Source organism: Pantherophis guttatus, chromosome 4 (assembly GCF_059756535.1).
Source record: "Pantherophis guttatus breed Tessera chromosome 4, ASM5975653v1, whole genome shotgun sequence".
In the NCBI taxonomy this organism is placed as follows: Eukaryota; Metazoa; Chordata; class Lepidosauria; order Squamata; family Colubridae; genus Pantherophis; species Pantherophis guttatus.
In genome coordinates this window covers 37,666,290-37,680,494 of record NC_142066.1, presented here as the reverse complement: position 1 = coordinate 37,680,494, position 14,205 = coordinate 37,666,290, and the positions used below count along the sequence as shown (strand labels likewise).

General features: G+C 34.3%; 2 protein-coding genes across 2 annotated transcripts; one reads left to right on the top strand and one right to left on the bottom strand.

Moving 5' to 3' along the window:
- Nucleotides 1–2,185: 2,185 nt before the first annotated feature.
- Nucleotides 2,186–3,282, top strand: LOC117668775 (olfactory receptor 5BS1-like). Its single transcript, XM_034422838.2, has one exon. The coding sequence runs from the start codon at nucleotides 2,186–2,188 to the stop codon at nucleotides 3,104–3,106; it is 921 nt and encodes a 306-aa protein (XP_034278729.2). The 3' UTR covers nucleotides 3,107–3,282.
- A 2,857-nt stretch (nucleotides 3,283–6,139) lies between these two features.
- On the bottom strand, nucleotides 6,140–7,060 carry LOC117668774 (olfactory receptor 5A1-like). Its single transcript, XM_034422837.2, has one exon. The coding sequence runs from the start codon at nucleotides 7,058–7,060 to the stop codon at nucleotides 6,140–6,142; it is 921 nt and encodes a 306-aa protein (XP_034278728.2).
- Nucleotides 7,061–14,205: the final 7,145 nt, after the last annotated feature.

Genomic DNA, 14,205 nt, shown 5'->3' with positions numbered 1-14,205 from the left:
CAAAGAATTCACTAATACAAAATAAAAAGTGATAAAAATTACAATTAGATATGTATTTGATATTTTGAATAACCAATGTTAATCTTTTTTGACAGAATGTAAGGTCTAATTTTAAAAATCAATCAGATTTGGTTTGAAATAGATTGTAATGAATTTCCCACAGGGTTAAAAGAAACTTGAGACTTAGAGAAACATTTAGACAATATTTGGCACTCCATATAGCACCATCAAGGAATTTTAACACCACATACTATATACATTGTGCAAAAGCAATGCAAGGACAATAAAAGTACCTGCTTTTAAGGAGAAAAACAGCTGACTAAAGATTTGAATTCCAAAGCACATAAAAAAGTAAATATCTATCAATATTGTAAATTAATTGGAATATGAAAAAGGAAAGTTAGTAACAAATGCTTATCTATAATGCTTTAGCACTTTTTTTCTTTTTTTTTCTTTGTATTTTGAAATAACAAATTGTGGAGCTTTTAGTTTTAAGATTTAAATTCTTACATTGCTGAAATAATTTAATGTGCTGTATTTTATTATTTTTAATTTGTGGTATACTAAACACTAAATGTAAAATATTGTTGATTCCTTTGATAGATTTTTTTCCTGCTTTTTTAATAAAATGCTCCTCAGTAAAGAGTATCCTAAAATTTTGTTCATTTGATTACAGACAGAGAAAAGATTCTGTCTCTGATTTTACAGTAAATTTACAGAATAACAGAATTGGGAAACACCTTTGAGTTCTCCTAGTTCAACCCCCTGCTCAAACAACATTTCAGACAAGTGGTTGGCCCATCTCTTCTTAAAACCTTCAATGTTGGAGCACCCACAACTTTTGGAAATGATAAACATTAAAATAAATAGGATGCAAGGCAAAGATTACTTGATAGATTTTTCTCTAAGGAAACTTAAAACTCATTTATCTTGTGGTTTGGGTTACTTGTGAAAAAGCAAAGAAGAGAGACTGCCCAGGAAATTCTCCAAAAATTGCTGATCTATGTCATGACTATGATTTTTATATATATATAAAGGAAAAGTGTTAAAAGGAGATAAGTGTTAAAGGGATGATGTCCTGCCTCCATGAACTCCCTTTCTCTTCCTTTCTTAAAGTCTTTTCCTCTCTCTCTCCAAATTGTAAATATATGATGTGTGTGTGTGTCTCTCTGTGTTTGTTACATGCATCATAATTTGCTTCCCATATGTTAGGGAAATACATCCATCTTCAAACTGTGATAAAATTATTGATGAGGACTTTTCAAGTGGGAGCATTTCTTCTTCTCGAATAGCTTTTTTGTAAATTGTGAAATTATATATTCTTTTATGAAACAATATAAGGCGTTTTAGTTAACTAAAAAGACATGTAAGTACATGAGCTTGGATTCTCAGATTTCTGCTTGCTCTGTGCTGAAACATTCCTTCTAAAAGGTGAGTATAATTCTTCATTTTCATTTCTTGTAACTACATGAAGCAATTTTATATGTCTTCAAAATCTTCATAATGTTTGGGTGACCAGTTCTTAAACTTTATGTATTTTTATTTTTATTTAAGGGGAACCTTGAGTAATAGAAAAATACTAATAGCCTAGAAAATTTCTGCCTCTCAACCATTAATATTGGCAATGTATGCCACATTTCAAACTTCCTATTTTTATTCTGTTGACTCATTGGATGAATCTAATATAGACACCTAAAACTTAATAGACATTTCTAAATCCGCTCATTCACCATACTTTGAAGAAAATTGTCAGTAGTGATGACTAAAAGAATAATCACTGATATTTTTATACTTCACTAACCTTTTAATGTTAAAAACTCCCAAAAGTTTAAGAAAAACCTTAAACCTTAAAGAAAAAGTTTTCCAAGAATACAATTTGATAGTTGTTACAGCAATGTAATACACCTATAGGCTTTTATTTTTTTTTTAATTTAATTTTTAATAAAGTTTAATGTTTACTCTATGAGCATTAATCATCATCATCTTAAACCTTCGGCCAATGAGTCAACATTTTGTGATTTTATGAAGTTTTTTTCTGCTGTAGAAGGAACCCAATGTGATTATACAATGTCTAAATTGGATGATTTATCAAGGGGGATTGACACCCTTTAAACCTGGCTGTGCATTGTCCTATATTTTTGTTTATTTATTGTTGTTTTATAGATGATAAAGAGGATAAAGAGGAATGGAGAACCAAACTGATTCACCAGACTTTATTTTCCTTGGACTTTCTAATGATCCTCAACTACAGATCTTTTACTTTCTGATCTTCTCAATCATTTTTCTTGTCACATTGTCAGGAAATATCACAATCATTCTGATAATCAGGATAGATACTTCTCTCTCTACACCCATGTATTATTTTCTGTCTCATTTGTCCTTTGTAGACATTTGTTACTCCAGTAATACTGTTCCTAAGATGTTAATTAGTTTTCTAATGAAGGAAAAGACAATTTCATTCACTCACTGCATGATTCAAATGTTTTGTACTCTTCTACTAGGTGCTACAGAGATTTTCCTACTTTCAGCAATGGCTTATGATAGATACACTGCTGTGTGTGACCCACTTCATTACATAATGATCATGAATAAAGCAATATGTAGTTACTTGGTTTGGGGAGTATGGTTAATGGGTTTGTTAACTGCATTAATAAACACAGTGCCCACATTGAATTTACACTTTTGTGGTCTTCATAGGATTAATCACTTCAGCTGTGAACTTCCTGCCATACTGAAAGCATCCTGTTCTGAAACTTTCCTAAATAATACCATTCTCTTGACTTCTGTATTGATTTGTGGACTTGGTTCCTTCATAACAACTTCAATATCCTACATTTGTATCATCTCCACTATCATGAAGATCCATTCCAAAGAAGGCAGGAGCAAAGCTTTCTCTACCTGCAGCTCCCACCTCATTGTTGTGGGTTTGTTATATATGACAGGATTGTTCCAGTACATGAAAAACAGCAGTGTATCTTCCATTACATTGGATGAGATTTTCTCTATTCAGTATAATATTTTGACCCCAATGCTGAACCCAATTATTTATAGTTTGAAAAATAAAGAAGTGAAGAGGGCACTTGGAAGAATATGTAAGAAAAATTAAATGATTGAATTTATTTTTGCTTATCATTATCCCAATATTTTGAATTGGATCTAAATCCAATTCATGTTTAGAGTAGCACATTCTTTTTAAAAAAATGGACTACAAACTCTAATTCTATCTATGGTGTGTTTGGATCTAATTCATTAAACTCATTCTTTATGAGAGGAGGTTTAAAATGAGTGTGTTTCTTTCTCATTCTCTCTCTCTCCCATATGTGTTTATATGTGTGTAGAAGATAAGATCTCTTCCTACTGCTATATGCATGTCCTTCACTAAGTCTATATTGATAATTTGAGACCTGATTCTTAAAGAACATCCTATCCCCATTTTATGACCATGCTGAAGACTTTTGATAATGTTTTCTCTTCAACATCTCTTTAATATGGTAAAGACTAGGTGTTCCAAAGTTTGATGATGTTTTCATAGTGAAGTTTCTCTTTTCACTTTTAAATGTTTTGATAGCATTTTCCCCACATGATTCCTTTTCACCACATGATAGTGATGTTGATGCTGATGATGTAGTAATAGTTACCTGATGATAAAAAAGGCATGTTCATCATCCCTCAAAGAATGGCTACAGATTTCCTGAAAGATTTACACCAGAATTTATTATATTCAACACAACTAAAAACACTTTCAGATGTTCGTTTTCTTCTATCATCTCTATCTTTCTACCCCTTTATATGGTATATCAACTTCTACCTCAAATTATACAGCATACATACATACATACATACATACATACATACATACATACATATATATATATAAACTATAGTTCTTTCATTCGTATTAACTAGAGTGCAGACACAGCTTTTGTCAAGAAACCAATTGAAGCCATGCAAACCATTTCCTAGTTTTGAAAGTGTGTGCATTCCAACATTTTCAGAAACATATTTCAAGCCCACAATGTATTTGAAATGTAGTCTGTTGCCATGAGACCTAGCAGCACACATATACATGCTCATGTGATACTGTTTTATCTGCTAAAGAAGCTGCCAGTAATGTACTGGTTTGTACTTATAAAGCACAAAGGTGCTTTTTTTTTTTTTTCCCCAAGCGGCAACTGAACTTTCTGGTTTTTCTTAGAAGATGTTTCTGAACTGAAGAAGCTTCTTGGATGAGAAGCAAAACATCTTCAAAGAAAAACCAGAAAGTCCAGTTGCCCCTTGGAGAAAAAAAAAAGCACCTTTGAGACAACTATGACCTGGATGATTGAGTATCTCCATAGACATACTCATAAAGCCCTTTATATCCCAGATCCTAACTATCTTAAAAACCACTTTTTGCCAATTGTTCAAGTACAACCTACTTGAACAATTACGGAGTACATAGAGGAAGGGTCCCCGAAAGTGGGTGTTCCATGTAGCATCTCCCCTATTGGAAATAGTTAACCCACAAAGTAAAGATGGCCCCCACTCATGACTTTTTGGAATCAGGTGAAAACATTAAGAACCTTAATGTCATAGTAAATGTTAAATTTTAATAATGATTTTGAATACTTAAATTGTGAATATGAGTGTGGAATTTTTGCATTTTATTTCATTTTCTAAAATCTAGAATTTTACACTGTAAATGCTGTGAGCCATTTAAAGTCTTGCAGGTGTCAAACAGTAACCATAAATGACATGGTATAAAATATTTTATTTTCCTGAAATTTGATAACCAATTTGAAATAAAATCTGGCATTCCATTTCACATTAAGTTCTAAACATTGAGATCTCAAAATAAACATTTCCTACTGTATCTTTTAAACTAAGGCCATAACTAGGAAAAGAAATTAGCACCACCTATTAAAGAACTTGAAAAAAAGACAGTGCAAACACAAACAAAAAGAAAATGAAGGGTGAGAAAGGAAAAAAAAATAACAGAACAACAGAATTGGAAAAGTCCTTGGAGGCCTTCTAGTCCAACCACCTGCTCAAGCAGGAGACCCTGTACCATTTCAGACAAATGATTGTCTAATATCTTTTTAAAAACCTCCAGTGGTGGACACTATGGAGAAGGAGGAGGAGGAGGAGGAGGAGGAGGAGGAGGAGGAGGAGGAGGAGTTTATTGCATGTCTGTAGTATACTGCACACAAAGAAAAGTCATGGCATACTTGAAATAAACTTCCCATATTCCCATTTTTAACAATAGCCATGATGTAAATGCTTAGAAGATGAAACCTGAATTTATCAACTGTTGGGCTATCTATTATTTTAAGTGTGAAAGCACTTCCTTCCTTCTAAATATTTCTATATTTGCTACTAATTTAATCAATAGGCACTCTTTCCTAATTTTACTGACAAAGACATCATTGTGTTATTCTAGTTTTCTAGTAACTAGACAGATAAATACATTTAGCAATAACACACCAATATTTTGCTGGATTTCAGAATCCAGCCATGGTCTCCTATTCAAGTACCAGCTAATAAATGATGCTGATGTTCAGAAAAGGAGATTTTCAAAAGGAAGAAAATATATAAATCCATTTTGATGAATGTATTAATGCTGTCACCAAAAAAAAAAAAAAAAAATCTTGTAAAAAAGAAATATTGGCAAAATATACTTAAAAGTGAAATAGCAAACAGGTGAAATTTTTACAAAAAAGCACAATTCTAACTGTGAAGCAACAGTAAATCACAAGTCAAAATCTGACCAATTCTGCAACATTATACTGGAACATGTATATTTGCCTTCAATAGCATTAAACCATGGCTTATGGTGAATGAGTCCCCTAGACATTACCAGTTTAAGTTCAGTTTGTAGAAGAAGTCTGCAAAAGAATCAGGTAGGCTAAATAAAATGGACATAAGAAGTCCTAAAAGAATTGTAAATTATCAGATTATAGTCATCTGCATTGTACACTTATATCTCCTGGATATAAATTGAAGCTTTCCAAATCTTAATTAAGTTTATAAGTGGTAAAACCGTATTCTCTTTTCTTACCCTCTTTCCATCTCTTTACATATACAAACACAAAAATAACACACAGGTATATAGAGACTCATCTTTAAAGTATCCATATGTAACTAATGAGTATAAGTTAGATCAAGTATTCATTTTTTGCTTAAACATTCCTTTAAGTGCTCTCTTCACTTCTTTATTTTTCAGACTATAGATAATTGGATTCAGCATTGGGGTCAAAATGTTATATTGAACAGAGATAATCTCGTCCATTATAATAGAAGAAACATTGCTGGGTTTCATGTACTGGGACATTCCTGTCATATATTGTAAGCCTACTACAATGAGATGTGAACTGCATGTAGAGAAAGCTTTACTTCTACCTTCTGCAGAATGGATCTTCATGATAGTGGAGATGATATGAATATAAGAGACCAATGTTGGTGAGAAGGAACCAAGTCCACACATAACAGCAAAAGACAAAAGGATTACATTACTTAGTAAAGTGTCAGAACAGGATGCTTTCAATAATGGAGGAAGCTCACAGCTGAAGTGATTAATTTCACGGAGGCCACAAAAGTGTAACTTAAAAATGGGCACTGTGTTTATTGTTGCAGATAGCAAGCCTATTAGCCATGCTCCTAAAACTAAGTAAGTGCATATTGCTTTATTCATGATCATTATGTAATGAAGTGGGTGACACACTGCAGCGTATCTATCATATGCCATTGCTGACAATAGGAAAATCTCTGTAACACCTAGTAGAAGGGTACAAAACATTTGTAAGATACAGAAAGTGAAGGAAATAGTCTGTTGCTTTGTAAGAAAATTCATTAACATTTTAGGAACAATATTAGTTGAGTAACACATATCAACAAAGGACAAATGAGATAAAAAATAGTACATGGGTACAGAGAGAGAAGGGTCTACTCTGATTATCAAAATGATTATGATGTTTCCTGACACTGTGATGAGAAAAATGATTGAAAATGTCAAGAAGAGCCAGTTCTGTAGTTGAGGATCGCCAGAAAATCCAAGCAAAATAAAGTCAGTTTGGTTCTCCATTTCTGCTTATTCATCTGTAAAACAAGAATACAAGTAAAGGTATCTAACCAGTGTGGTAAACTGGTTAAAGGCACCAGGCTAGAAATTGGCAGGCCAGGAATTCTAGTCTTGTCTTTTTGCACAAAGACAGTTGGGTGACATTGGGCCAGTCACTGTCTTTCAGACCTAGGAAGCAAGTAATGACAAATCACTTGCACTTCACAATTACATTTACTTACATTTATGGATGAACAGTTTTGCTCTTTTTAGAAAGAAAAAAAAATCAAATCACAGATAATTTTGTCTCATGGACAGAAATTAATGTTAAGCTTTAACTCAAGCAAGAAAATGAGGATTCTCCTGGTATATTCTATTATTGGGACAATTACTGTACTGAGCCATGCTGGTGGGAAACCTGGGATTTTTTTCCCTGAAATCTCACTAGAGTTCCTAAAATCAAAATAACCATGCATTATTTTAGCTGTCACTGCTTAGTATTATTTCCAAAATGTTCAAACTGTAGTGAATGTGCTGAATTAGAACATAGAGCCTAGAATTTAACAGTTTATATCAGAATGATCCAATGAGTTAATATGGAAAAGGGATGGTTTAAAACTAGAATGCATGAAAGTTGCCATACACTGGTGCCGTATTAGTATTTGAGAAATAGGTATTTCCCAATTAAACAGTCTACTTGAGGAACTTTCAGGTGGTTTAAGTTACTGTTTCAGAAACCCACTTGTCATTATGAAGATTCTTAAACATAGAGGGAGGTTGCAGGAAAGGAGGCATAAAAATCCACTTAACTTTTAAAGTGAACAATTAAATATGAAGAGAGCAAATACCAGAAAATTAAAGCTCACTTATTTAGATGAGTTTTTAGTTAATCAAAACAACCCTTAGTTCTTTTTGTAAAAATACCCAGACAGAAAGTATTCTTAACATAATATTACCTGTTTTCTATAAAGGCGATATTCTACTATGTAGAAAAAAATTATTCCAGAAGAGAAAATACTCTCACTTGAAACTTCTTGCCAATAATAATAATCACAAGTTAGTAGTATACCTACTTCTCTAGTAATACCCCAATAAACCCTGTGTTTGATAGGAAGGAAAGCTATCTGTGTTGCAGGAATAAAATGTGACTAACACAAGCAGGAGAAGCACTTCTCTGGGATAAATGGAGCTTTGAGTATACCAAGACACTGAGTTGGGGGAAATGAATCAGCTCCTTTCACATCAGGCATTCAAGATGTAAAAGATCAATAAATTCCCAAAAGAGCAAATGGTTAAGAGATTTCTTGTCAGCTCATAGGGAGTTGTCAAGAGAAGAGGGGAACAATATCATTACATTTCATTCTCATAACCAACAATCTATTTCCTTTGGGAACTTGTGAGAAGAGGAATATTCTGAAGAAGAGGGTGATATAATAGAATTTTTGGATGAGCTCAGAAAAGAAGGGGAAGAAATGCTGTCTAGGACATAATCAGAAAAAAGAAGAAGGACCTGACTTAGTCAGAGAAAGAAACTGAGAAAGGATTTGCCCTAATGGATCAAGCAGTTAAAAGTGTCAGTGAGAAGCTTTTACTAGTTGTTAATCTAATCTTGTGTAGCTTCTTCTCTGGTAATGTTGTATTACTAACTAAAGCATACAAAACATTTGCTAGACCAAATACAGCTTGAATACAACTCATCTGTCTGGAACTCGCACTACATATCGTACATAAATACAATTGAGAGAATCCAGAGATATTTTACAAGAAGAGTGCTCCATTTCTCTAACTGCAAGAAAATACCTTATGCCACCAGACTCCAAATTTTGGGCTTAGACAACATAGAACTACACTGACTTCAGTCTGACCTAAGCAGAGTACATAAAATTATCTGCCACAATGTCCTTCCTGTCAATGACTACTTCAGCTTCAACCACAACAATACACGAGCAAATAATAGATAAAAACTCAAGGGAAACCGCTCCAAACTCAATTGCAGAAAATATGACTTCAGCAACAGAATGGTCAATTTCTGGAATGCACTACCTGACTCTGTAGTTTCTTCCCCAAACCCCAAAACTTTAACCTTAAACTGTCTACTGTTGACCTCACCCCATTCCTAAGAGGTCTGTAAGGGCATGCATAAGAGCACCAGCAGGCCTACCACCTCTGTCCTAATGTTCCTTTTTATTTACTCTTTTCATGTATTCAAATTATGTTTATACTATTACCTGTTATCTTATATATGCTTTGTTACAATTGAAAATACCTAACTTGCTCTCTGTAAATATGTGTACTTGTATATATGTCATTATGTGATGTCATTGTGTCCCTTGCCATTGGTTACTACTTACCATTTGCTCCGACTCCTCTGTATATAAGCCTTTACTCCTGTCAGACTTCCTCCAGTCCAAAAGTGTTCCTGAGGAAGATGAGAAATAAATATTATTGACACAAGAAAGTCTACAGTCTCTTATATTGGGCCTAACCAGAATAATCAAACTAGCAACATATTGGTAGCAAGAGGATGGTTTGGTAGGCCCAACCAAACATAAAGATGCAAGACTCACAAAAAGACAAAAGAAGACCTGCCACCAGATACATAACAAAAAGAATGGCAGCTCAGCTGACTCCTGATAAATATACACCAATTGAAAACATGAAGAAACAAATGCAATTACAAGAAAATGAACTGCTAACACAAAACAAACAACCACTAGTTGGAGCAGAAGAAATTTTCTCAACCCCAAACAAAGAAGATGAAGTAAAAAGAAACATACTAGAATTAATAGAAACAACTACAGTTGAATCAAATCTGCTTGTGAAAATCCGCAGCATGATAAACGACCACGGAACAGCTGCAGATAACGAAAATAACAAACAAGAAAAATACAAGGTAAGAAACTCAACCCCTGACTTTAAAAACGACACCGAAGATAGCGACAGCTTCCCGCCTTTTTCATGGCAGCCATCTTACCCACCTAATACTCCCAAAATGGCCGACCAATTACTAAAAGAACCCCAAACCTCAAACTACAAAGTAGGCAACAAAACCTACCAAGAAGATGACTACCCAAGTTCAGAAACAAATAAAAAACAACTATTTAAACAAAACAAAACCCAACCTACTGAACTAGAAATAGATAATGCTATACAGGTGCTGACTGCAGCACTCGGGACTAAACTAAAAATACCAAACGAACAACCAGAAAATGAAAAAGAAAATTCTAAACTATCACCTACCAAAAGTCAAAAAGAAATAAACTGTCTAAAGAAAGACCTAGCCACCCGAAAAAAGATGCACTGGCAATTATACTTACCTACTGAAGAATGACTCGCTGAGCAACCCGGCTTCATCAACAATGGCGGCGCGCCTTGAACTCCACTTCCTGACTGCTTCGAAGAAAATGGCCGACAAGCCTCCGGTGGCTTCTTCCTCGATCGTCACGACTTCGGAGACTCCCCGACGAGCAGGGCAGCATCCCAGGCATCCTTCAGTCACCAGAGGCCCTCCGGAAACAAAGCCGAAGAACAGAAGGCCGACTGGGACTTCACCCCGGGAGCTGCAAACACAGGATCCTCCCTCGTCGACTGCTGGAGAAGAATGAGGACTGAGCATGCGCAGAACGAACCTGCAAAGAAAAAAGAAGAAGACATAGATACAAGTCAGCGCAGATCCAGCCAGAACATAGAGATAAGTAAATACAGACATGCATCTACCATACCCAGGCCTTATTGCGAGTATGCTAAGGTCTTAAACCATGGACAGCTCCTAAACATAAATAACACTTCACAACACTCAGGGACACTATCTTCAGACTTTATAAAATTAAGATTAGATGGGAGCAACTTAATGGAATGGAACCAGTGTTTACAGATTACATATTTGAAAGAGAATGTTTTATTTTTTATTGATAATCCACCAGCCAAACCTTGGACTTATGAAATAGACTGCCTCCATCACAAAGCATATTATATATTAATTGCCTCTGTTTCCCCAAGTATACTTCCCAGTATTGAACATAATCTAACCGTATTTGAAACATACCAAAAATTATTCAATTTGTTCTATAGCAAAAGTGTAGCCACCACCACAAAAATTTCTAGAGAATTCTATTCTGCCAAACTAAAACATGATACCTCTATGAGTGAACATATCTTGAATCTGAACGCAATCAGGGCAGATCTTATCCAAAGGGGGGAAACTATTTCTGACAACACTATGAAAAGCATTATAATCAATTCATTAGACCACAGCTGGGATAACTATATTACCTTAATCGATAACTTAAGTATAGAACAAATTACCTTAGAAAACCTTACCAATAAACTTATTACTGAAGATAGACTTAGAAAGGAGCGATATGCACAACAAAGGGAAGGTAGAAATCAAAAAAGGACAGATTTTAGAGTTAGAGACAGATACCCACATGAATGTTCAATATGTGGATCTGAAAGACATCAAAAAAGAGACTGCCCCAAAAACACAGGATACAGTGACACATATCAACACAAAGATAGGAGAATACATTTCTTAGACAGAACTTCCCCTGACTACAGATATAAACGCAGGGAATCACCACATTCTAGAGAAAGACAGATGTACAGAAATAACCCTAGGGAAAATAAGAAAGGATCACTATATGGAATAAGAAATAGTGACACTTTAACATCTGATTCACTCAACACTTGGCTCATCGATTCTGGGGCCACATGTCATACAACTCACAATAGAAAAATATTAAGCAACTTCACTGAAAAGAAATATTACATTAAAGTAGCAAACCAAAATGAAGTCCTAGTAAGAGGAATGGGAGACACACATATAAAGGGTATAGGAAAAATAGAGGGGGTAATGATAATGAGGGTAATGATAATGATGCATCAACTACTGATACTAATATGTCTGAAAATTTACACAATGGAAAACCTGTACATGATAATTGTAGCCACTTACTCCACAGAAAACTAGGACATGCAAGTTTTCCTGTCATAAGAAAGATGTTAGAATGTTCCGAAGATTTAAAAATAAAGAACTGTAAAAATTATTTGGAATGCTCAGTGTGCAATTCATCCAAACTTAAAAATAAACCTAGACCCAAAAAAACCACTCGCACCACACAATCAATTTTTCAATTAATCCATATGGATGTAGTAGGCCCAATGAAACCTTCAATTAAATATAGAAAAAGATACTTTCTAACCATAGTCAATGACTACAGTAGATTCGGTTTTGTATACACCCTTAACCACAAAAGTGAAGTTTTCAAAAAATTCAAGGAGTTCTTTAAAATGGTAGAAACACAACTCAATATTAAAATTAAACAAATAATGACCGACAGGGGGTCGGAATTCTTATCCAACGAATTTTCAAATTGGCTAAAATCACAAGGAATATTGCACTTTAAATCTTGTCCCTTCTCCCCTTTTCAAAATGGAGTATCTGAAAGGAAAAATGGTTTGCTACAAACCATGGTTAAATGTGTATTAGACGATGCTGGCTTGAGCCAATCATTCTGGGCTGACGCCCTTACTTATTCCAATTACACTATAAACCGCTTATGGTCAAGTACAATCAACAAAACTCCATACGAACTCATGTATGGAAGTAAACCAAAAATTGGACATTTACACGTATTTGGTGTAACTGCTGATGTATATGTCCCCACACAATTAAGGCGCAAAGGAGAGAAAGTATCCAAAAGACTAATATTTATGGGGTACAAATCAGGAATCAAGGGATATCGCTTCATTGATAAAAATAACCATTTCATTGTATCCAGATCTGCCGTGTTTCATGAACACATGAACTGGTCAAAAATACATCTCAACGAAATATATCCAGAATCAAAAAACACTACACACACACACACAGAACATTATACATCAGATACCAACCCCAAAAGTATAACAACGAGCAAAATCAAATACCCAAAAGTAATTAATGATGAATGGAAGAAAGGACATCCCACTCTGAAGGTAGACCAATTAACAGAAAAAGAAACTAAATATATGCATAGCGATGAACATCCCCAGAATAGGCCCATTAGATCCAATAGAGGCACAATCCCTAAAAGATTAGATGATTATGTACTGTCTATCCAAGCTAAACACCTGACTCCCAATACATATGATGACATACTAAAGTTACCTCTAGAAGAAAAAAGTAAGTGGGAGGAAGCAATGAAAAAAGAGATGGACAGTTTGAAAGAACTAAATGTATACTCACTAACAGATCTACCCACAGAGAAGTCCCCCATTGGCACTAAATGGATCTATAAAATCAAGGAGCTAGAGGATGGTAAATTCCTATATAAAGCCAGGTTAGTGGCTCAAGGCTTTGCCCAAAGATTTCCAGATGACTATGAGGACACATACTCTCCAACCGTTAGATCAGAAAGTGTGAAAACAGCATTGGTATTAGCTTCCATCTTAAATCTAGAAGTATATCAATTTGATGTACAGACAGCTTATCTACACGCTGATCTTGATAAAGAAATTTATGTAAAAGCCCCCCCAGGAAAGGATACAAAAAAGGGAGAAATTTGGCTATTGAATAAGAGTCTTTATGGACTAAAACAGTCTGGCAAGCGGTGGTATGAATGTTTATCAAAGATACTGAATGATATGGGTTTTATAGCTACTTCATCTGATTTTTGTTTTTTTACAAAAAGAAATAATGATTCTATTGAATATGTTTTGATTTATGTTGATGACATATTATATTTTGGATGAGATAAGATTAAATGTGATGATTTTGCTAAACAATTGGGCAAACATTTCAATTTAAAAATATTAGGAAAGGTAAACAAATATTTAGGAGTCCAAATTGATAAAATGGATAAGGGCTTCAAATTGTCTCAGAAAGATAAAATTATAGAACTCATACAAAAGTGCAATATGGTTAACTCAAAAATTTGTGAAACTCCCATGTCAACTGATTTTTATAGAAATGTGCACAATGAACACGAGCCATTCAAAGATAACACTTTATATCGATCAATTATTGGGTCCTTATTATACATATCTAATTGGACTAGGCCTGATATCACCCTTGCCGTTAATTTGTTGTCAAGACATGTAACCAATCCTAACTTATACCATTGGGAAGGAATTAAGAGAATTTTTAGATATCTGAAATCTAGCATTAATGTATGTCTATACTTAGAACC